The sequence below is a fragment of the Amphibalanus amphitrite genome, unplaced genomic scaffold (assembly GCF_019059575.1).
Source record: "Amphibalanus amphitrite isolate SeventyFive unplaced genomic scaffold, NRLGWU_Aamphi_draft 000064F_arrow, whole genome shotgun sequence".
NCBI classification, from domain to species: domain Eukaryota; kingdom Metazoa; phylum Arthropoda; class Thecostraca; order Balanomorpha; family Balanidae; genus Amphibalanus; species Amphibalanus amphitrite.
Window position 1 is genome coordinate 60490 of NW_024881560.1, and position 21545 is coordinate 82034.

Sequence of the window (21545 nt, forward strand, 5' to 3'; positions counted from 1 at the left end):
GCGATTGCTAAGAGCAATAGCATGTACAAAATGTATATCTCAGAAATTTGATATCGATGACCTAAGGTCAGGTCAATTTTGCGACCTCCCCATTATAAGTCAATGGGAGAAAATTGAAATGCGCCTCTTTCGGACAAAAGACATTATAAACACTCCCAAACACCGAATTACAAGTGTTTTAGACACACTGAACATGAAAATGGTGTCCGTGACCCTTGTTTGTGCCCTGAGGTCATCTTAGGTCACGAATGGTATCTAACAGTTTTTCGCAAATAACTTTTGATAGAGGCATGCTAGAGCGATGAAAACGCCTTAGATGTGTTCAGCTCGACGATACGGATCGACTGATATGCAACATGACCCTTTTCGGTCAGGTCATGACCTTGACCTGAGGTCAAATTTTCAAGTTGACCTTTCAAGGTCAAGTTATAGTTCATTCGATGCGTCTTGACGAGAGGAACACGATGCCGGTAAAAGTAAGCTCGTACAAGGCTTGGGTCAAAAGTTATTGCAGAAAAACTGTTTTCGAAAAAATCGGCTATTTTTGCAGTTTTTGCCCCCTGCAGGCAAAACCGTTGACGTTAGGTCAAATCTGAGAGAATTACTCAGAAAGGGCTTTAATAGGGCTATCGAATGCGCTTTTCTGCGGCGCTGTAGCTCTATTGGTTCTCGAGTTATGCGTTGGCTTCTTGGAAATTTTCGACATTCGACCTGAAAATCGGCGAAATTTTGCCTTCAATGACCTCTGGTAACCTGACCTTTGACCTGACCAAAAAATTGACCGAAGTGATTTCGTCATTATTTTTGACGCTCTTTCGAACGCCGCCTTCCGCGTATCGCTACGTGGCCCAGGAGCCGAGTTACAAGGGGGGGGGGTGTTCAAACACCCCCCCCCAGCAGGGCGTGGAAATCCAGGACCCCCAACCGGGCGCGGGTTAAGAATCATGAAGACCTATAAGGGCCCCACAGTGGTCTCCGAACGCCACCACGGAGGCTTGTTTGGTCGCGCTGGACTATGCTGGCCCTAACGATGACCTCTGAAGCCCCTTACGACTACTTTTGAGGGCCCTTACGATGACATTTGGTGTCTACTGCAGGCTCGAAGGGACTACTGATTCGTTCAGGCGATGCACGTGCCCATTTGTCACCTATCCCGCGCGGGGCTGGGGTCTCCAGCCGAACGCGCGGGGCTGGGGGGGGAGGTAAATTTTACCCCCCCCCCCCCCTGTTATCTCCCGAACTAATGGTCCGATTTGGAAAAATCAAACGCCAATCGAAAGATCTCATCACGAACTACAAAAAAAATGTACTTAATTTAAAGTTTGAGGTCAAGGTCAAGGTCAGGTCAAGGGTACAAATTGCAAATTTCTACAGTATCGGCCTTGCACCGTAGTTGCCGAAGAATGGAGTCATCGACTGAGACTGATTGCCCAAAACGTGTTCTTAGGCTACCAAGATAACATTCGTTGCATACAATATCATTCAGAGGTCAAGGCCAAGGTCAGGTTTTATGTTTTATGTTATGTTACACATGTTTTATGGGTCATTTTACTTATGAAATTCAATAGGCACACTCAATAAGTGATATGGACCACCTCTGGATGAATTTCAGGTCGAGGTCAGGTCAAGGTCAGGTCAAGTGAGGTCAAATTTTGAAGTTGGTTGTTAAGGCCTAAAAAGGTGTCTATCTGATGCAGTTTTTCACGGCGAATCGAATGGTGCTATTTTTGTTTCCGTACGAGGTCTAGAACTTCAAAAAAATCATTTTTCAAAATTTTTGTGTGTCGTGACGTCATAAAATCTTGAATAACTCCCACATTTTTGAACCGATTCTTCTAAAATTTGGTATGTAGGTGCACATAGACCACTTCTCTGACATATATTCCGGTTTTGTCGATACACTTAAGATTTTGGATTTTATAATTATTTTCCAAAAAAAGTCAGTTTTTTGAAAAAATTTGGGCCAAAACCAATATTTTTTAAAAAGCCGAGATAGCCATTTGATAGACAAAGTAGAATTACGTATAAAATTTTTTGTTACGTCTTGATTCCTTTAAAAATGAAGATGTTAGCGGCGTTTGAAATTTTGCCGTTTTTGAGGCGAAAATGGCGAACACGTCGTCACTAAAACGTCAATTTCTCAAAAATTTCACACGGATTTCGCTCAAATTTTCAGGCAACGTGTCAAATTGATGTAAGAAAAGGTACTGAAAGTTTGGCGGCGCTGCGCGCCGCCGTTTTTGAGATATTGCAAAAATTCGCGAGGGGGGGTAAAATTTACCCCCCCAGCCCCGCGCGGGTTATAGTGCAGGGGACATCTTCCCCAATCCCAGGGGGCGTCTTTCCCACCCTGTGGGGTAAGATGCCCCCTTTCACTTCTTCAGGAAAATGCTTAATAGCAAAAAACGTTATCATATTTTAGGCACGAAAGTGTGATATTTTTCGAGAAAAATGATGTCGGCTTCCTTTGAAACTCCAAGTTTTTGCTTTCCGATCGTCATTTTCGAATAATATATGACCTAGCAAAACCCTGGGCATCTTTCCCCACTCTCCCCTACCCCTAAATGCCAGGTAATCTGATTGGGTCAGTCCTTCATTTCGGTTTATTTCGATGATTGAGGGCCGAGGGATGAGAGAATAAGGGAGATACTGGGATGATTTTTGGTTACCGTCTAGTGCGCCAAAACAGCTGAGCCTGTTCCGTTGGAATTGGTGATCATCGGCGGATCAGTACAGTACCTAAACCACGTCGCCTGGAACTGCAGGAGCTCGGCCGACGCTACTTTGTCCTGACTGGCCTCTGGTGGCGAACGAATAAGCCACACCTGAATGCAGAGGGCGCTGCAGAGATCTGCTTTCTGGTTTCATTTATCTCATTCATTTCGTGCTGCGCCGGAAACCTTGGCGGATGTAGAAATGTGGCACTGAACTAACTGTATGGAGGGGGGGGGGGAAGGGGACAAAGTAAACAATGAGCTTTCAAACAACCGGCACAGACGTGGCATATGTTTCTAATTCATTCATCAAAGTTAAAACATGTTCAATTGACCTTTCTCAGACCATCTGCATTCTGGAAGACATCTGCGCCATTTGAAGTGTAAGAAAGTTCAGACACTGAAGTTTTTGAAGAGAGCACAAAACATATGCTAGAGCAGGAACATTTCCAACATTTCACTATCGCAAAAGCTGCAACGCTACTCTTTTACATATTCTAGTTGCAGCGAGTTGCCACACTTACCACGGATTTGCACTGATTTGTCGGCCATTATGGGTCATTGCTGCTGGGCTGCAAAAAGCCGTCTTCCTCAGCTGGGTGCTAATTCGTTCTCCTCGCGAGCATCTGCTGCCCCGGGCGGTCACTATAAAAACCGGACGCGGCCGACGGCCTTGGAGTCTCTCTTCCTCACCTCGCCCGAGGCTCGTCACACGCTACATTCCTGCCACCGTTCCAGCTACCAGCGCGGCATTTACGGTCTCTAAACCTCGGCCTGTGCTCGGCCAGACGACAGTGATACATTAACAGTCATCTAAAACGGTTCTTCGGGTGTCGAGCGGCCGAAAGAAGCGTGCTCGGCGGCCGTGAGAATGGGTGGATTCAGACGGCGTGAGAAGATCCATTTTACGGGGTCTCCATGACCACAATCTGCCATCTGGTGCTATTGAAGCACGCCTCTTCGATCTGGTTATAAATTGCCTGTATCACCAAGGCTGCCCCTCCTCCTTCCGTCCTCCGCCGGTAATCGGGTGTGAATGAGCGGTAAATTACCAATAGGAACCTGTTACAAGGTATAAGGTATATGTTGGCATGCTCGTCGATTATTTTCAGGCATTAATGACACTTATGTCCGTGGTCCAAAATCATACACCTATACGTACCGGGTGTTCATTAATGAATGGAATAAAGTAGCTACGTCATGTGATAACAATAAATCACGTGAGCGCATTTTTTTCCTTGTAAATATGAAACATAGGCTTTATCATTTTTTAATACATGATAACTTTAACCCGCGCCCTGGTGGGGTCTGTTTATAACGCGACCTGGTGGGGGGGGGGGGGCTATTTTTTGCCCCCCCTCGTATCTCCGAAACTACTGCACGGATCCGAAAAATTCAAACGGCGTTCGAAAGGCCTGTCAAATTTGTCGAAGGAAACCAAATTTTATTGACCTCGGGGTCACCGATGACGTCACAGGTCAGGTCAAAGATGAAATGTTTCACCGTTCACGGGTCTTCTAGGGAATGCGCTATAACACCGAGGAAAACGCATTTTGTCGGGAATCAGCGATAGGGCGTCAGTTGCCTAGTAGATATGTTGCTGTTAGAGGTCACTGGTCATACCAGGTCAGGTCACAGGTCAGGTCACCAAAGGTCACCAAGGGTCACCACATGAACCCAACTTTACTAAGGTTATGCGATGCATGTTTTATGGCCAGTTTTTCATTTCCAACTCAATGGTGTTGGTTATAAGACCATCAGGTACGGTTTAGGTCACTTTCTGGTGGAGGTCAGGTCAAGGTCAGGTCAAAAAAGGTCAAATTTCAAAGTTGATATTTTTGCATAAAATGGGTATTGATTCGATGCAGCTCGTCACGGGGAGTCTAATGGTGGTCTTTGTTTTGCGCTACGAGGTCTAGAATTGCTGAAAATTGAGTTTGAAAATTTGACGTCATCAATTTTGAACAGTTTTTTCGCTATAACTTGGCCAAAAAAAGAGGTATCGATCTCAAATTTGGTATGTAGATAGAAGGCGGTAAGGACTATCACATATATTCCGTTTTTTTTCGAAATTCAAAAAACTTTTTGGATTTTTTGGCTATTATATTCAAAAAATCTATTTTTTGATTTTTGAGGGTCAAAATCCAAAAATTTCAAAAATCCGAGATAGCAGTTTTGTAGCCCTGTCCATTCTACAGCTTTTATGTCTGTATCATTTTTCTGTATTTGCAAAGCTATAGGCCTGACAGCGCTTCCCGCGAAACCCTTTTTTGGGTCGAAAACGGCAGAACATGACGTCACTCTGACGTCATTTCCGGCCAACCTATCATAGCCTTTGGAAAAATTTTTGGTCACAATGTGTAAAATTGATGTCCGGGAGGGTACTGAAGGTTTGGTGACGATCGGCGCAGTGGTTCTGGAGATATATCGAAAAGTCTGGAGGGGGGGGGGGGGGGGCAAAAAATAGCCCCCCCCCACCAGGTCGCGGGTTAATCACAGCGTTATCCAAACGCTTATGAATGGCTCTGGTTTCGAAGAGCCCAAATCGGCACTTCAAGACAAACTCGCCGTTCAATTATGAACTAGCGGGTTGGGTTGTGGAGAACTGTGCCGGGTTGGAAAGTCTTACCGTGGTTAGATGGGCTTTCCGCCTTAACCCGCGCCGGGCCGGTGCTCTGAGATTCCGCGCCGGGCCGGGGGGGGGGTGTCTGAACACCCCCCTTCTAACTCGGCTCCTGGGCCACGTAGCGACACGCGGTAAGCGGCAATCGAAAGAACGTCCAAAATAAGGACGAAAACACTTCGGTCATTTTTGGGGTCAGGTCAAAGGTCAGGTCACCAGAGGCCACCAAAGGTCAAATGCCCACTATTTCAACATTTTGGAAACTGCCAACGGCTATCTCGGGATCCAATAGAGCTACAGCGCCGCGGAAAAGCGCATTCGATAGCCCTTTTACAGACCTTTCTGAGTAATGTTCTCAGATTTGACCTCAGGTCAACGGTTTAGCCTCCAGAGGGCAAAAACTCCAAAAATAGCCGTTTTTATGAAAAACGTTTTTTCGGCAATAACTTTTGACTCAAAACAGCCACGACATTACTTTTGCCACCATCGTGTTCCTCTCGTCGAGACGCGTCGAATGAACTATAAGTTGACCTTGAAAGGTCAATTTGAAAATTTGACCTCAGGTCAAGGTCATGACCTGACCGGAAAAGGTCATGTTGCATATCAGTCGATCCGCAACGTCGAGCCGAACACATCTAAGGCGTTTTCAGCGCTCTAGCACGTCTCTATCAGAAGTTATTAGCGAAAAACTGTTAGATTCTGTTCGTGACCTGAGATGACCTCGGGGACATAACGGGGGGTCACAGTTGCCATTTTCCGGTTCAGTGTGTCCATTTTACCTATATCTCGATGTTTGAGAGTGTCTAGAATAGCGTTCGTGCAAAACAGACGGTTTTCAATTTTCTCCCATTGACTTATAATGGGCAGGTCGCAAAATTGACCTGACCTTAGGTCACCGATATCAAAATTCCGAGATATACATTTTATAGATACTGTTGCTCTAATCAATCGCTGAAAGTTTCAAGGAAATCGATCAATCGGTGTAGCTATGACGAGCATTCTTATTTTTTCTGAGGTGAGGTCACTTAGCGTGACCTGGTGACCTGACCTAAGGTGACCTGGGTCTGAAATTTTCACAACATGTGCGGAAAAGATGCACGAACAGGTGTGCCAAAAACGGCGGCGCTCCGCGCCGCCGTTTTTGAGATATCTGCGAAAAACCGCAGGGGGGGGGTGTTCAAACACCCCCCCCGGCCCGGCGCGGGTTAAGCTCTCTCCTAGAAAACCAGCAGCAATACCACATACCACATCTGAATGCTTTTCAGCGTTTAGTGGAGAGATTTAGGATGGTTGCAGCGACACGGCCAGGTGTGCGCTCCGGGCGCCAGCCGATGACCCCTGGTGAAATGGAAAAGGTCAAGGATTTCTTCCGGAAAAATGCCACAGCTCATGCTCGGCAGGCGTGCGAAGAGCTTAACCCGCGCCGGGCCGGTGCTCTGAAATTCCGCGCCGGGCCGCGGGGGGGTGTTTGAACACCCCCCCCCCCTTCTAACTCGGCTCCTGGGCCACGTAGCGACACGCGGTAAGCGGCAATCGAAAGAACGTCCAAAATAAGGACGAAAACACTTCGGTCATTTTTTGGGTCAGGTCAAAGGTCAGGTCACCAGAGGTCACCAAAGGTCAAATGTTCACTATTTCAACATTTTGGAAACTGCCAACGGCTATCTCGGGAACCGATAGAGCTACAGCGCCGCAAAAAAGCGCATTCGATAGCCCTTTTACAGACCTTTCTGAGTTATGTTCTCAGATTTGACCTCAGGTCAACGGTTTAGCCTCCAGAAGGCAAAAACTCCAAAAATAGCCGTTTTTACGAAAAACGTTTTTTCGTCAATAACTTTTGACTCATAAGCGCCATGACATTACTTTTGCCAGCATCGTGTTCCTCTCGTCGAGACGCGTCGAATGAACTATTTGTTGACCTTGAAAGGTCATTTTGAAAATTTGACCTCAGGTCAAGGTCATGACCTGACCGGAAAAGGTCATGTTGCATATCAGTCGATCCGTATCGTCGAGCTGAACACATCTGACGTGTTTTCACCGCTCTAGCACGTCTCTATCAAAAGTTATAGCCAAAAAACTGCTGGCGACCGTTCATGACCTGAGATGACCTCAGGGGCACACAGAGGGGTCACAGGTGCATTTTTCCTATTCAGTGTGTCATGTTTACCTATGAACCGATGTTTGAGAGCGTTTTGAACGATATTCGTCCAAAAGAGGCGCATTTCAATTTTCTCCCATTGACTTATAATGGAGAGGTCGCAAAATTGACCTGACCTTAGGTCACAGATATCAAAAATCCGAGATATACATTTTATACATACTGTTACTCATATCAATCGCTGAAAGTTTCAAAGTGATCGTTCAGTCGGTGTAGCTATAGCGAGCCTTTGAACTTTTTCTGAGGTAAGGTCACTTGACGTGACCTGGTGACCTGACCTTGAACGGCCTAGGTCTGAAATTTTCACAACATGTGCGGAAATGATGTAGGAACACGTGTACCAAAAACGGCGGCGCTGCGCGCCGCCGTTTTTGAGATATTCGCGAAAAACCTGAGGGGGGGCGTAAAAACGCCCCCCCCCCAGCACGGCGCGGGTTAATGGCATGTTGACAACAGCAATTAACAGTTAAACTATTCTACCGGGTGTTCATTAATGAATGGAATAAAGTAGGTAGGCACCAGAAAGATATATTTTCATCTCACGTTATCAAATCACACAATGCATTTTCAAGAGGGTTTATCATTTATGATGACATCATCGCGATCACCGCTTGCCACTTGTGTCTCCTACAGGAAGTGCTCAAAGTAACACCTTCACTCCGCCACTCCGGCGGAAAGTTCAGGCCACCAGCACGGCGCGGGTTAATCCACAAAATGACCATTTGTTACCGGGAGGCGGAAGTCTCAGTTACGATGTTATTGAGTCAAACCTTGATGAAGCTTCTGAATGCTAGGGAAGTAAGCAGGTCTTCGTGTCCACTTTTCTGCAAGCTCTTTCCATAAGTCTTCAACGTATTTACTAATGTTGTACCTAATGGCCATTTTACCTATACTTGGCATCTTCTCAGGTTAGATAAGTCGTATTATATAAGCATATCAACTATGATTAACTACTCACGACTAACACTTTTCACTAACTATTCAGGTACATGCCTATTCGTATGGGCTTCACGCTGTATGACCAGCAGCTGTGTATGATGATGCAAATAAGATGCAAATAACTCACTATAATCATGAGCAAAACTGTAATGTCCTAAATGCTTTCACAGACTGCTTCACTGTTTGAATGATAAAAAGGCGGTTCACAAAAAATACCACTTTTGTAGACTTGCATAGATACGTAAAGCCGACACATCAACTATAAGGTTTTGACATACACCGGTTGATATATTTGACCTGCCACTTTCAGTCACCAGCTCCACGCACTCAAACACAAAGGTGTACTATGTACATTGTACATTATATGTATTGCATTTCGTACGTTTACAACAAACCATCCGTTGACGACTCAGATCATGTTGAGCTGGAGAGCACCTGTCTGCTTCTCATCTTTCACTCCAAAATAGTTATATCTAATTCGGAGTTTTACCCGGTATAGAGCTAAATTCTGTTGGAAATTGAATAGCAACTGCCAAAATATTTCTTTTTGTGATATTAATGAAACCCGATGCACACATGCAAAATGCCCTTTTGATAAAACACGAATGGACAATGAAATATCGAAATGTGTACCTATTATGTATGTATATGTAAATTAATACGAGTACCTATCAAAAGATCAAGGTCTAGGCACAAAAAGGCGTAATTCTCAGGGATTCAAATTTGATCGGGCACGTAATTAAATGCAAGGTATAAGGATCGTTGCTGTAGTTTCACCAAAACTAAAATGTAAACCTGAAAATGTCTGAACTCCCCGGACGCACCATGAAAATCAAGCTGTTCCAAGAACACGACTTCAGTATGATTGATGATTGAACATTCAAAACGAGCAATTATATCTAGGTAACTCTGCTTTCTGACGCGTTCCAGGCAAACCAACATGTTTGTAAGACGCTGGACGAAACTGCGTTTGTTCACTGGACTAACCAGCACCGCAGGAATGATGTTCTCCGATAACAACACTATCCCTTGAAAGAGAAGCCCCACGACCGTCCGCCCGGACCATGTGACGCCCAGGTGCCGAAGGGACCTCCCGTCTTCGGCTTCGGTAGTGGAGTAAATGCGTACCTACTCTGGTTTGTCCGTGAAGTGGACTTGTCTTCTTCTTTTTCGTCACTTCGCTCCGTTTCCGGACTTTCAGTAACAGTAAGTCTTTGGTTGTTGAATGGTCTGAAAGTAGGCAGTCTCTTTCTTGTAGGCCGTCTTGTCGTTGGCCTCGGTGTTGTACTGGAAATTCTTAGCTTCGAAGACGGATTTGGCTCTTCAACTAGTGACTTGGCTGTAGTGGCTTTTTCGTTGCTGTTTGGACTAACAGTAGTGCTGGGTGATTTCTGCGCGTAATATCTCTCCCAGAAGGACGACGTGGAAGCTGCCGAGGGTGAACGCTCAGTGGTTGTAACCGCTGGACGAGATGCTGCAGGTCCACGCCGTGCGGGGCGCTCCGTGGTGGGCGGTCGTCGCCGCTGTCCCGGGCGGCGTGGTCTGGGACGACGAGTTCGCGGCCTTCGTGTGGTCGTCAAGAGCTGGCCTTCGATCCCTTCAGTTGTTTCAGATGAGGGAGAGGGGCGCCGCGCAGCGATTGGACGGCGTGTTGTGGTCGGACGGAATCCCGTGGGACGTTGAGTTGATGGAGGACGTCGTCTAGTGGGAGGGCGTGGTGTTCTGTCTTCGCGTCTTCCTTCGGTCGGTGTGGACGGTCGAGTTGATGGGGGTCGCCGTTTTGTGGGAGGGCGTTGTGTTGTGTCTTCACGCCTTCCTTCGGTCGGTTTGGAAGGTCGAGTTGATGGGGGACGTCCTCTAGTGGGAGGGCGTTGTGTTCTGTCTTCGCGTCTTCCTACGGTGGTCGGTGTATTACTTCCTATTAATGGACGACGTGTTGTTCTAGGGCGTCTCGTCGTGGTAAATCTGTCAAATGAAGAACGGGGAGTAGTTGTAGAATATCTCCGTGTCGTGGCTTCCGTGAACCTTTGTGGCTTTCGCGTTGTTGGCCGAAACCGCTCAGGCCTCCGTGTGGTAGTGATGCTGCTCGAAACTGCCTTCGATGGTATCTCCTGACCTTGTCTTTGTCCTGTTGTGGTTTCAGCGACATCTGACGGCCTCATCCTAAAGTTTCGCGGGGTTGTGGGTCTTCTGTTAGTTGTAGCAGCAGTCGTTGCTGGAAGTGAAGTTTCCGTCGTGGGTTTTGCTGATGCCGTCGGTCGTTGTGTGACTGTGAACTCCGGCTGCTCTGGACGACCGGCAGCTGAGGCCGGCTCCGGGTACTGCCTGTTTGGTGAACCGAACCCGTTCTGAGCGGCCGCCGGTCGTGTGAAGGCGGGTCCCGGGCTGACAGGTCGTGTCTGATGATGTGTTTGTGAGCTCCCGCCACTTTCCTGGTGGAAGGCACTGCCCCCGAACGGCCGAGGCGGAGACGCTGTAGTGGCTCTGTTGAAAGAGCCACCGAGGAAAATATTGTTAGGGTAAGGATGAGCTGGCCCCTGATCTGATGCGGCATTTTGCTGGAAAGCGTTGCCCCCTAAAAACACATTATCCTTAAATGGGTGATTGACAGGTGGGCTTGGGTTGGACGGGAATGCATTCGATTGAGAGGTTCTAGTATTGGCAAGGAATACGTTATTGGGATAAGGACTGGGTCCCTGACCGACACCGGCACTAGTTACAGGTGGCAAGAAGTTGGCGGGTGTACCCTGGTCATTAGACGCTACAAATGGTCGCGGTGTTTGCCGGAAACCTGGTTGACCTGACAGGAAAATGTTCTCTCCAAATTGACTGCCACTTGATGAACTGAAGCTGCTCGACGAGCCAGAAGAGCTATAAAAACTAGACGAGGCGGGAGAGCTGGAAAAGCTAGACGAGCTATAAAAACTAGACGAGCCTGGCGAGCTGGAAAAGCTAGACGAGCTGGTAAACGAGCTTCCTGGGCTGGAGGGCCTCCACGGACGGCTGCCAGCCGGACCGCGGGGCGGTGCCGGTGTGGTGCTGATCAATTTCAGCACCCTCGGACTCCAGGTGACCGGCTGGTTCCGACGACGGCCGCTGGGCGCCTTCCAGCCGGTGCGGCCGCGACGGTACGGCTTCAGACGGGACTTGTTGTGCTGGGAGGTGCGCCGCAGAGCGTTCGACGAGGGCTGTCCATACGTGTGACTGTTGGTCATATCCGGCGGCAGCAGGGAGGTGGGCGGGTCCGGGGCTGGCACCAGGACCGGGGCTGGCCGGCGGGCGGGAGCCGGAGCGCCGTGCAGGTCGCACTCAGAGGTGCTGTATTCCGCCATAGAGGCGCCGTCGCAGAAGTTCCTCCATGCCACCCTGGAACAAGAAACAGTTTGAACTGAAGCATGACATCCAGAGAAAAAGATTTCATACTAATAGTGAAATGAATAAATATAGCTCCGAGCGAGCTGACCTTGAATAGACACTTTGACCGTAATTCATTGCTTCTGTAAAAAGAATGCTTATGTGTTGGCCATATAACTATGCCGCCATAGGTTGGTGAGACATTTTCTCGCTAACAAGCATATGACTCTAAATCCTTTGAAACAAATACTTAATTCTCCAATTAACGGGGAGTGAAACTTTCATTCTCCAATTGCGTAGCAATGCTGGCGTAGCAATGCCGAAATGTCGTAGACCGTAGCTGACATCATCACTCACCAGGCCATGAACCCGTTGCCCTGCAGCCGTTTGTGCTCGTCGAAAATCTGACGCACGCACGCCAGGTCATTGGTGATGTCGTCGTCACGAAAATCTGCGCGGAAAACGACGCTGTTTCAGTATGCATCCCACTGCTATGCCATGCCAACCCTGTCAAATATTGGTGAAATAATAGCCTACGAAGTGCCACAACTGAAGTAAGTAATGACAACGGTGATGCCAAATGCTATATCTAAGCAAATAATAAACTTTTATAAACTGCACGCTTTGCCTGTGTGTAACCCGCCTGACTCGCGGCCCGTCTGCTAACGCACCGTCGCAGCTGGCGCGGCAGAGGTTGCGGTAGCTCCTCTGCGGTTCCTCGCGGCTCCAGTCGCACCAGTACAGGTCGGAGATCTGGAACAGGCCGTGGTCCACGGTCCGGTCCCCGTTCAGCCGGCCCACGGCGCCGGTGTCGTACCGTGACTCGTGGTCGGCCAGACACAGCCCTGGGGGAGGGGGAGGAGGTCAGCCGTCAGGTACAGAGGACACATCAGTCAGGAAACCGCCCTGCCAGAAGGGAAAGGGCCAGACTGGTCACCTCACACAATTCTGTAGGAAGGGCTAAGTCACCCATCAGCTGTCACAGCTTCACAGCCTTCTCGGGGGAAAGGGGGGGGGGAGGGGGTGGCAGCCCAGTTTCCAGCTGACAATCGTTTGTCGGTGTAGGACTCACGAGCACAGACAGTAAGCTACAGGCTCGCTATAAACAAGTGTTTCAGGAAGAGACCGATGCTGATTTTGTTAGACAGCTGCGCACGATATCTGACAACTTTGATAAACGTGCTCGGAAACGTTTTAACTGTCTGTACGGTAGCAAGCCCACCGCCAATTTATTATTCCGCAGCTTACTGTCAGACGAGCGTCAGCACGCATTAAAAGGGGGATTATCACTTCAAACCAACAATGACCAGCTGCCAAAGGGTCACACGGGGTCAATCGATCCGGCGGTTACCGCTTTTGGTCAGTGAGGTGAGTTATTAGTGCAACTATGAGGCTGGGGCACGTAAGTTAGCATAAAGCGTGCATGCAGTCGGTAGATTACTTCCTTGTGTTATGTTTGTGCCTTGCGTATAAGTTCTACAGTCAAGGCCGTATACTTATCGCCCCATAGTTATTACAAACCACTGGCACATAAGTCTTCATCCTCTAGCACAATGCATTAAAACATTTGTAGGTACTCTATACTCACAGTCGGCCAGCTCATGCTCGGGCATTCCGTGTCGCATCAGCTCCCTGGCCAGCTGGCATTTGTCCATCTGTCGGGCGGTCGACTGGTGTAGGGTAGCACACAGGAGCACCCCCAGGAGCACACATCGCGCCCTGGGAGCGAACACAGAACAGGGCAGGTTAATTAGTGAAGACACCTGGCTTACGACGAAAGAGTACAGTGCCTGGCCTGGTATGCGATGATCATCAGCAGAAAAGGAATTGAACATAGATTCGACGACAACTCAGACAACTGAACAATAATGTTTAGAGTCTGCACCAGCGACGGAAACAATACAGGGTGAGTAAAGGTCACACTCGGTCAAAACAGGAGTGAACTTCCTTCCTTAGAAGGATGTAGGCAATCTTTCTAATTGGCCTTGCATTGCTTATGCAGCCTTCCGTGTTGCTGCCTACTGAAATTATTATGGAAAACGTTTGAAAATTAGGTAGGCTCGAAGGTGTTGAAGAGTGAACTGAAATTTCGCTCATTGTCACACGTACAAAAATAAATCACGAAAAAATAGTTAGCTTAGCGAATATCAAATGTGGAACGAATCGAATGAGGCCCCTGATTCTCCGGAATCTCCGCTTGGTTCAGCGGTCATGCAGTCTCCAATCAGCCTGTCGCTGCTTATGATCATGCTATCAACTGTCACATGTCAAAGATAAACAAAAGTGTAGATATTGGAACACAACATAACCGATTTGTGCTGCAGTGAAAATTCGGATTTGATTACTGAAATTGCTTTGTTTGTTGGCAGTAGCGGCGGAACACCTTCAATTAAGGCGGGGGTGGGGGGGGGGACACTGCCGACATTTGGTCCCATTCTTTCCATGCAACGCCCATAGGGCTAATGTTAAAATGCCAAAATCAAAGGGGAGCACGGTGCCCCGGTGCCTTCCCCGTTCCGCCGCCTATCTTTGGTGGGAATTGCCAATGAGTGATTAAGTGATTTATCATCAGACGAATAGCAAAGCTTCTATAGGTAACGATGAGTCACGCAAAATCACCAATAATATGAGTAAGATGATTTTTCTTTAAATATCCTGAAACATAGATAATTATCTCAAACGTTTAGGGAATACCGTATGATGTATTCCAGGATCTGCCTATGTGCAACTATCGAGTACAACCTATCGGTCCCGGATGTAACCATCAAGAGCGTTCCAACATCACAGTATCGCAGTATAGTGAATATATCAGCGGACTTACTCAGGTAGTATTTTCCGCAGATCAATAACTGTAAACCGGTTAGGGAGTGGCGCTGACGAATCTATTCCCGAGGTAAGGATGATCCATCGGCAGAAAATCGGCAGCAGATCGTTGGAATCATCAGGGTGAGTCCGGAAGTGACCGGAGCACCTTCCGCGAAATTCCACCGCGACAGCTCGTCCTCATATCGGCACAGAGACAGTCCACCGCGGAAAACTGACGGGAAATGCCACCACCTGGGACTGGACATGTCCCCGATTTACATGTGTCACTCCCGAAGTATGCTTGCTGACCTTGTATTGGGTGACTTCTGCATAGAGTGATGCATCTGAGCTAAGGAGTGGTATTATCAAGGAAATAGCTGTATGTGTGTTTTCATTAAAGACGAGCAAGCTTAGTTTTGTCAACCGTAGGCACTCGAGGCTAAAACAGGTCTTTGTGTACAGCCGAATTACGAGAAGACAAAATTCTCCGTTAGTCACGTTTTGGCGCTCAACCATACGGATAGGTATGCCAAGCTCCATTATCAGCTCAGAGTATCTTGGTCATTACGCAAACTCCTATACTGACAGTTCTATGCAAAGTCACGTCTGTAGAGTGTAGCTAATCAACCACTAATCGTATTTCCTTCCTCCACACTCTCCGGCTAGCTGTCTGCACCTGTCCATTTAGCGTGATTCGCCGTGCACGATGCACTAACTAACGATCCGTGCACCAATCAGCCAGTGCTAATAGCTCCCTGAGACGCCGGCCCGATGTAAAACAGCCATCTCTGGCCGCTCCAATCTTCCGTGCAATCGGTTACGTCCCTGGCGGTCGGCTCGGGAGAAGTGACCTCGACCTCGGATCTTCCTCCTCCAGGGGCGGATCCAGAAAATCTCCAAGGGAGGGGCCATTAGAAACCAGGAGGCCCCCCCCATAATCCCACCTGTTGGAGGCCCCATCTTCCCACTTGTTGGGCCCCCCCCAAAAAAAAACTGCGTCTATTGAGCTTATCTAGCTGTTCAGGCAACATCTCAACATCTGTGCAGGCTTGGAGGCCCTCTGTGCAGGTTAGGAGGCCCTGTAAAAGTGGTCATCTCTGTGAGTATAAGAGACCTCCAAGTTATGAAAGCCTTACCAATCTTCTAACAAAGAAGTCTTCTCAGCTAGTCTTCTAAGAAATAACTAAGTGGGTAGGTTAAAAAAAAACTCATCGGATTTCGGCCACTTTATTTTCAGGAGGCCCCCTTTTCAGCTTTTTAACTTTTTAACTTTTTATTTTATTTTTGAAAAAAAATCGGCCAAGGGGGGGGCCATGGCCCCCATGGCCCCCCCCTTGTATCCGCGCCTGTCCTCCTCCCCTGCCCCCCCCCCCCCGCTCGGCCGGAGAGGGTCGCTCGTGACGCCGGTAATCGGGCTCCCGCCGGGACATGCAGTCAGCTGACGCCCATATAAGCCATCGGCAGTGTGTCTGACCCTGTCTCGACTGTTATTGATGTGTGAAAGCCTGGTGTAACGGCGTCCCAGGCTGCTCAGAGCTACCGCGTGATATCGGAATCATGGTGACAACTGACAACTGACAAAGGAAGGTGACAGTATTATCCAAGCGCTTCTGTTCAATGGGAGAATAAAGGTACGCATAGTTACACTGCTAATTCATAAATGTAAGGTGTGTATTTAATCGATGTATTCATTCTTCATGTGCTATGCAAGAATAATTATCATAAAAAGTGTGAGATGAAATGCAACTGACTCAAATGTGTTGTGATAAAGACAACATTTTGTGAACAGTCGTGGCAGAGTCAGACACACTGCCGATGGCTTATATGGGCGTCAGTCATGCCACATAAGCGACCAAGTAGGTACGCGCTCCCTTTATACATGAGGTGCATACGTAAGTGCGCCTAGCAATGTCGAGAACAGATGGTTTGCACGCGTAGCGAGGTTGTGGCGATGCTAGTCATTCCGTGACAATCGTTTTCAAACGATCCATCATATCTTCTGGGTGAATATTCAAAGCTCATATAATTTAGCACAATAATCCCATCCGGGAACTCTGTAGAAGGGCTCTGGATGACAAGTTCCTCTGAATACCACAATGAATAACACGGAGAAAAACAGCACGATAGAGAGATTCTACGGCTGCAGGCTGTAAAGGCTGCGTTTGATTTAACTCTGGTCGCCATTTCATATATGAGTTATCGACGTCGCTCTGTAAGGCGTGCTTTTAGGGGCGTTTAACATCTTGATGTTGAGACGCAAAGAGCACGATAATTTCAGTGCGTTACTGACCAAAAACGGATAAGGCCTGCTGCTATTTTCTCTGAATTAATGGTCAAGCCAAGCAGCGTGGTGACTAAGAAGTCTGTTCAACACATCTGCGTGGCAGCTCCGTGGCCTGTGTGGATAATCCCCGTTAGTGAGGATATAAATCAGCTCTGGTCTGCGGGTGCTGTCGCACGTGCATGGCGACCGGCTCCACTCAGGGTCGAGCAACAACGAGAACCTTCATTTTAGCCGGAGAAATTAGCCGCAGACCCCCGCCGAATGGACGCTTCTTTTTCTTGTGACTTTTAATGCATAAAGCTTTGGTCGAAGTTGAGCTGCGGGTATAGAACAACATTTAATGGCTTTTTAACATCAGTTCCGCTAAATGCGGCGGATCACCATCTGGGATTAGTGAAGGGTAGGCTGTGACGCGGTATATAACTGATAGAATGTCATACTTTTACGTAATTATTTTTTGCTGTTGCCATTTCCCATAGACCCTTATTCTAGCTCTCGGTTTATGTTGTTCTATGGCATATAAAAAGGATGAAGCTTACGGCCATAGTATTGGTTCGTAAGCCGCCAAGATGCCGACATACTCGTAAATATGTATTTCATGACATTATCAACGGACAGATGGCTTAGCACTTGCTGGCTGCAGAAAACCATGGATGAAAGCTGTTTCTGTTAATTAATTTGCTCTGCTGTACGTGCTGTACCTATTTCGTCTCCGTTTTGTATTTTGTGTGTTTTATTTATATATTTGCACACTGATGAAGTGATATCGAAACCGGTTTGTGCAATATATATGTGTTCACATTATCGCTTTTCACAAACGTCAAACTGTCATACCACATTTCATTAGTCTGTTTGAGGAAGCAAGACCTAAAGAGCGTCTAAACTATAGCTGTCGATTCACTTTTGATGTTTTAGAAGGCTGTTTTTATCTGACCCTGAGCTTTAACCCTCGCATGTGTGCGGCGTTTGCCAGCTTCTAATGTGTAGGGGGGGGGGTCGGTTGGACCCCCCCCCTTGCCGTTTGGCCCCTGATCGAGCTAGAGCTTCGCGGAAAAAACGAGCGTGTTGCCCGTGACGAGAGGAAGCCGATGATACCCAATTTTAAGGTCCTAGGTCATTGGTTGACCTTCCAGGTCAGGTCAATGACCCAAAGTCGGGAAAATCGGGACCTGTTAGAAAGTCGTAAAGTGTGGCTGCTAAGGGGTTTTTCGGGGTGCTGATCACGAATATCGTGTTAGTTTTGATCACAGATGATGTCTTGAAGCATTTAGACCAGGTCGGGTCAGGTCAGGTCAGGTCAACCAGTAGGCGTCGTGACGGGTATTCGTAGTACGTGTCAACCGCCTCTAACAGCTTCGTAACATGTTACGAAGTCACCAAAACTACTTCGTAAATGTTCAAATGGTTGCTAAATTCGAATTCAGCTCCAAAAACTAGCCTAGAAACATGTAAAACTCGAAAAAGTGACCCGAGGTCACCCGAGGTCACCAAAGGTCAATGACCTGACCTGACCTTCAGGTGACCTTGACACACACGGGAGTAACATCAAATCACATGTTTGAACGTTTGAAACCACGAAAAGCTTGCAAACACGCGGCTAGTGCGAGCCGACATACGCGAAATCGCGATTCCGGCCAAACATGGTCTCGGAAAAGAGGTCACAGGTCAAAGGTCATTTGGGTCAGGGTCATCAAATTTTCAGGGTAGGTGTCAAATTGATCAATGCGAGGGTACTGAAAGTTTCGTTGCGATCGGCCGCTTTTTACGCGAGTTATTCGCGAAAAACCATTGGGGGGGGGTCCATCCGACCCCCCCCCTACACATGCGAGGGTTAAGTAACGTCTCTAAGCATTGAAACTTAGCTGCAAATTCAGACTTACGCCTAGTTTTTTTTTTTAACAGCATTGTGCGATAACACACGAGCAGTCATGCTAGCCACTGAAGTACCAGCGGCGATTCCAGTAGAAAGTCGCTAGGTTGGTAGATGTGCTATTTCTATATGATACCACAAATCACTTGAAATGGCGAAATCATACGATGTGGCATATACTTCCTTCCGTATATTGTGGAACGCACTGAAGACCAGTACGAATATTTAACGAAATGTTGTTTAACGCGTCGGACTACGGAGTAGAGGCGAAATATAGAGAAGGCGCCACTGAAATTCACAATGCTGGTACCTATCGATGCCTGTTTCAAATCCCCCATGTGTGCTCTCGTGAATTTCGACAAGCTGGATAGAAGGCTTTAGAAGCTTCGATTAAAGGTATTTTTATTCTACCGAAAAGCTTCTAACACAATTTTCTCGAGTTTGTTTGTTTTGCAGATCAAGCAATGCCAAAACAAGCCTACGAACACACACAGATTTGATCAGGCTCAGAGCTTGGATACTTTTTAAAGGATCTTTCGTGCTTCCCGGAAATTTATGAGAGAAGAGATGAAGGGTTTAAAAGACGCGTCGATATGTGTAAACATTTGGTACGATTAAGATGACACATGCCAATGGACGCTGTTGCTGTTTATATCACACACCATTTTATCCTTCTTCACGTCTTTACGAAGTCATTACCAAAGATGACTTATAAAAGTCTAGCCTAACGGAACATTGCGAGGTTGAAAACCATCAATACGGGAATAATGAGAACTGAGTGACATCGCTTATTTATTTTTTCCTTCAAGAATCTGCCAGATTTCGCAGCCCAATTATGCCGTGAATGATGGTGGCTAGCTCATATCTCCGTTAGCTATGGTTGAATGAATTGTGCTAACGTTTTCTCGGATTATATTGTGGAGTTGGAATGTAATAAGCTTAGCAGGTGTTCAAAATAACATAACACATTTTACTGAAATTTTAGACAACAAATAACGCCCAGCCGCGGAACAAAATGATTACATTGCTCAGTTAGAGCAATAAGCGTTACATTTCGCTTTTTTTATAAACCTTAAGCCGTTGCATACAGGGCCGGAAATACGGATGACTCTAACTACTAAGACAACAACTCACTCAACTACAATAATCGTGCATACTAATAAGTTTCTTACATTCGTTTATAATAGCATTATTCAGTTGCTTACGCTGTAAAGCCACCTATATGCTAAAAATACCCAAAGAACCAATCATTACCGAAAATGAGCTGTAACCAATGTTGAACCGAGTCTCATGCCCTCGTGTCGATCCATCACCTGACCTGGCCATATCCCGGCCTGAGCCGGTCCTCTGCAGCTCCTTGGCGCCGTGTCTCTCCGAGGACACTCCTCGGAGTCCCACGAGCTGGCGAGTTCCGAGCACTCCGCGAGGACACCCACCCCGGAGGACCTCCGCTGGACACTCTCCGACACCGTTCCGTCGTCACCGACGCGACGACCGTAACTCTCGCGCCGCAGCTCGCCCCCCAGCGCCCAACTCACCCACTCTCGGTTTCTAAAGTGAGCGCCAGCGCAGTGCACCGCGTCACCGCGCTGCCTCCGGTGGGAACCAGTTGTGCCGCGGTGCACTGTGCCGGCGGCGGCCAAGGCAGCGAGGGACCTCTCTCTGTGTGTTCTGTTGGAGTCACGGTCACCGTATGTGTACCCAGAGAGCGAATCATAAAACCGGCCGCACGGTGCTCAATTTGCATCGAGAAATGTCCAGCGCCTCAGCCGCTTGAAGGCTCCACGAGCTTAACAGCCTGCCAGAGACTCTCTTGTCCCGCAAAGCTTCTGAAACCTTTCTCATATTTTTTTTTTGTGTGACTCGTAGTCCGAATTTGTGTTCAGCTGTATGATGGACAATACTGCATTTGCTAATTCACTACGAATTGATGTGCTATATGAAGTTCGAAAAATCAATAGATGAATCACAATCATCCGTAAAGACGCAACCGAAGGTAAATGTGTTGATATTGTGTATTGTAGGTATATCATGTTATCAATGAGTACCTACTTCTTGACACTTTTTCTTATTTCTGTCGTCTAATGTTACACAGAGGGATTCTCGAGCTACTGACTGTCCCCTGAGCATAAGGCCACGATAACACTGTTTTGATCCATCGCCGGCGGCTGAATTAATGTTTACATGCACATGACCACTCTAGACCCTCATGCAGTACACTGGCATAATTTGTACCGTATTGGTCAGCTGGCATGAATACACTTAACCTATGCGGTATGCATATGTATTAGAGATGTCAATCGGATACCAACTTTTTGGTATACCGATACCAAACCGATACCAACTTGGTATTTGGTATTTCAATCGTAATGTGTTTGGTATTTTGTTGGTATCATAAACCCTCACTAATGTATACGAGGCTAAGAAATCGGTAAAAAGTTGGTATTTCCCTCATTTTCCCAAGTTGGTTTGGTTTCGGTATTTTCCCGTGGTTTTGGTTGGTATTTGGTTTGGTATCGGTATTCCGATTTTCCGTAGTTGACATCACTAATATGTATGCAACGTGCATGCATGCACGCCCTAGGTCCTCTCTGGCCGGCAGCCCGCAGAAGACGTGTGACAGTCGGCAGAAGGCCAGCCGTGAGCCGTCCCGGTCGGCTAATCCGCCGTGTGACGTCACTGGTAACGATAGGACAGTGACGTCACCACGGCGAGTCTAATCCGCCTCCTGCACGGCCCATCGATATGACTAATGAGCTGGACAATGGACCGGGCCTGCTACGTGATCAGAAATCGGC

At 47.4% G+C, this 21545-nt stretch overlaps 1 protein-coding gene across 1 annotated transcript; it reads right to left on the reverse strand.

The window, feature by feature from the left end:
* Positions 1–12141: 12141 nt before the first annotated feature.
* Positions 12142–20233, reverse strand: LOC122378753 (lysozyme P-like). Its single transcript, XM_043360217.1, has 4 exons — positions 20066–20233; positions 13377–13507; positions 12460–12633; positions 12142–12239 (listed from the first exon to the last, which is right to left on the reverse strand). Exons 1-4 carry the CDS (start codon positions 20071–20073, stop codon positions 12142–12144), a joined length of 411 nt encoding a protein of 136 aa, XP_043216152.1. The 5' UTR covers positions 20074–20233.
* Positions 20234–21545: the final 1312 nt, after the last annotated feature.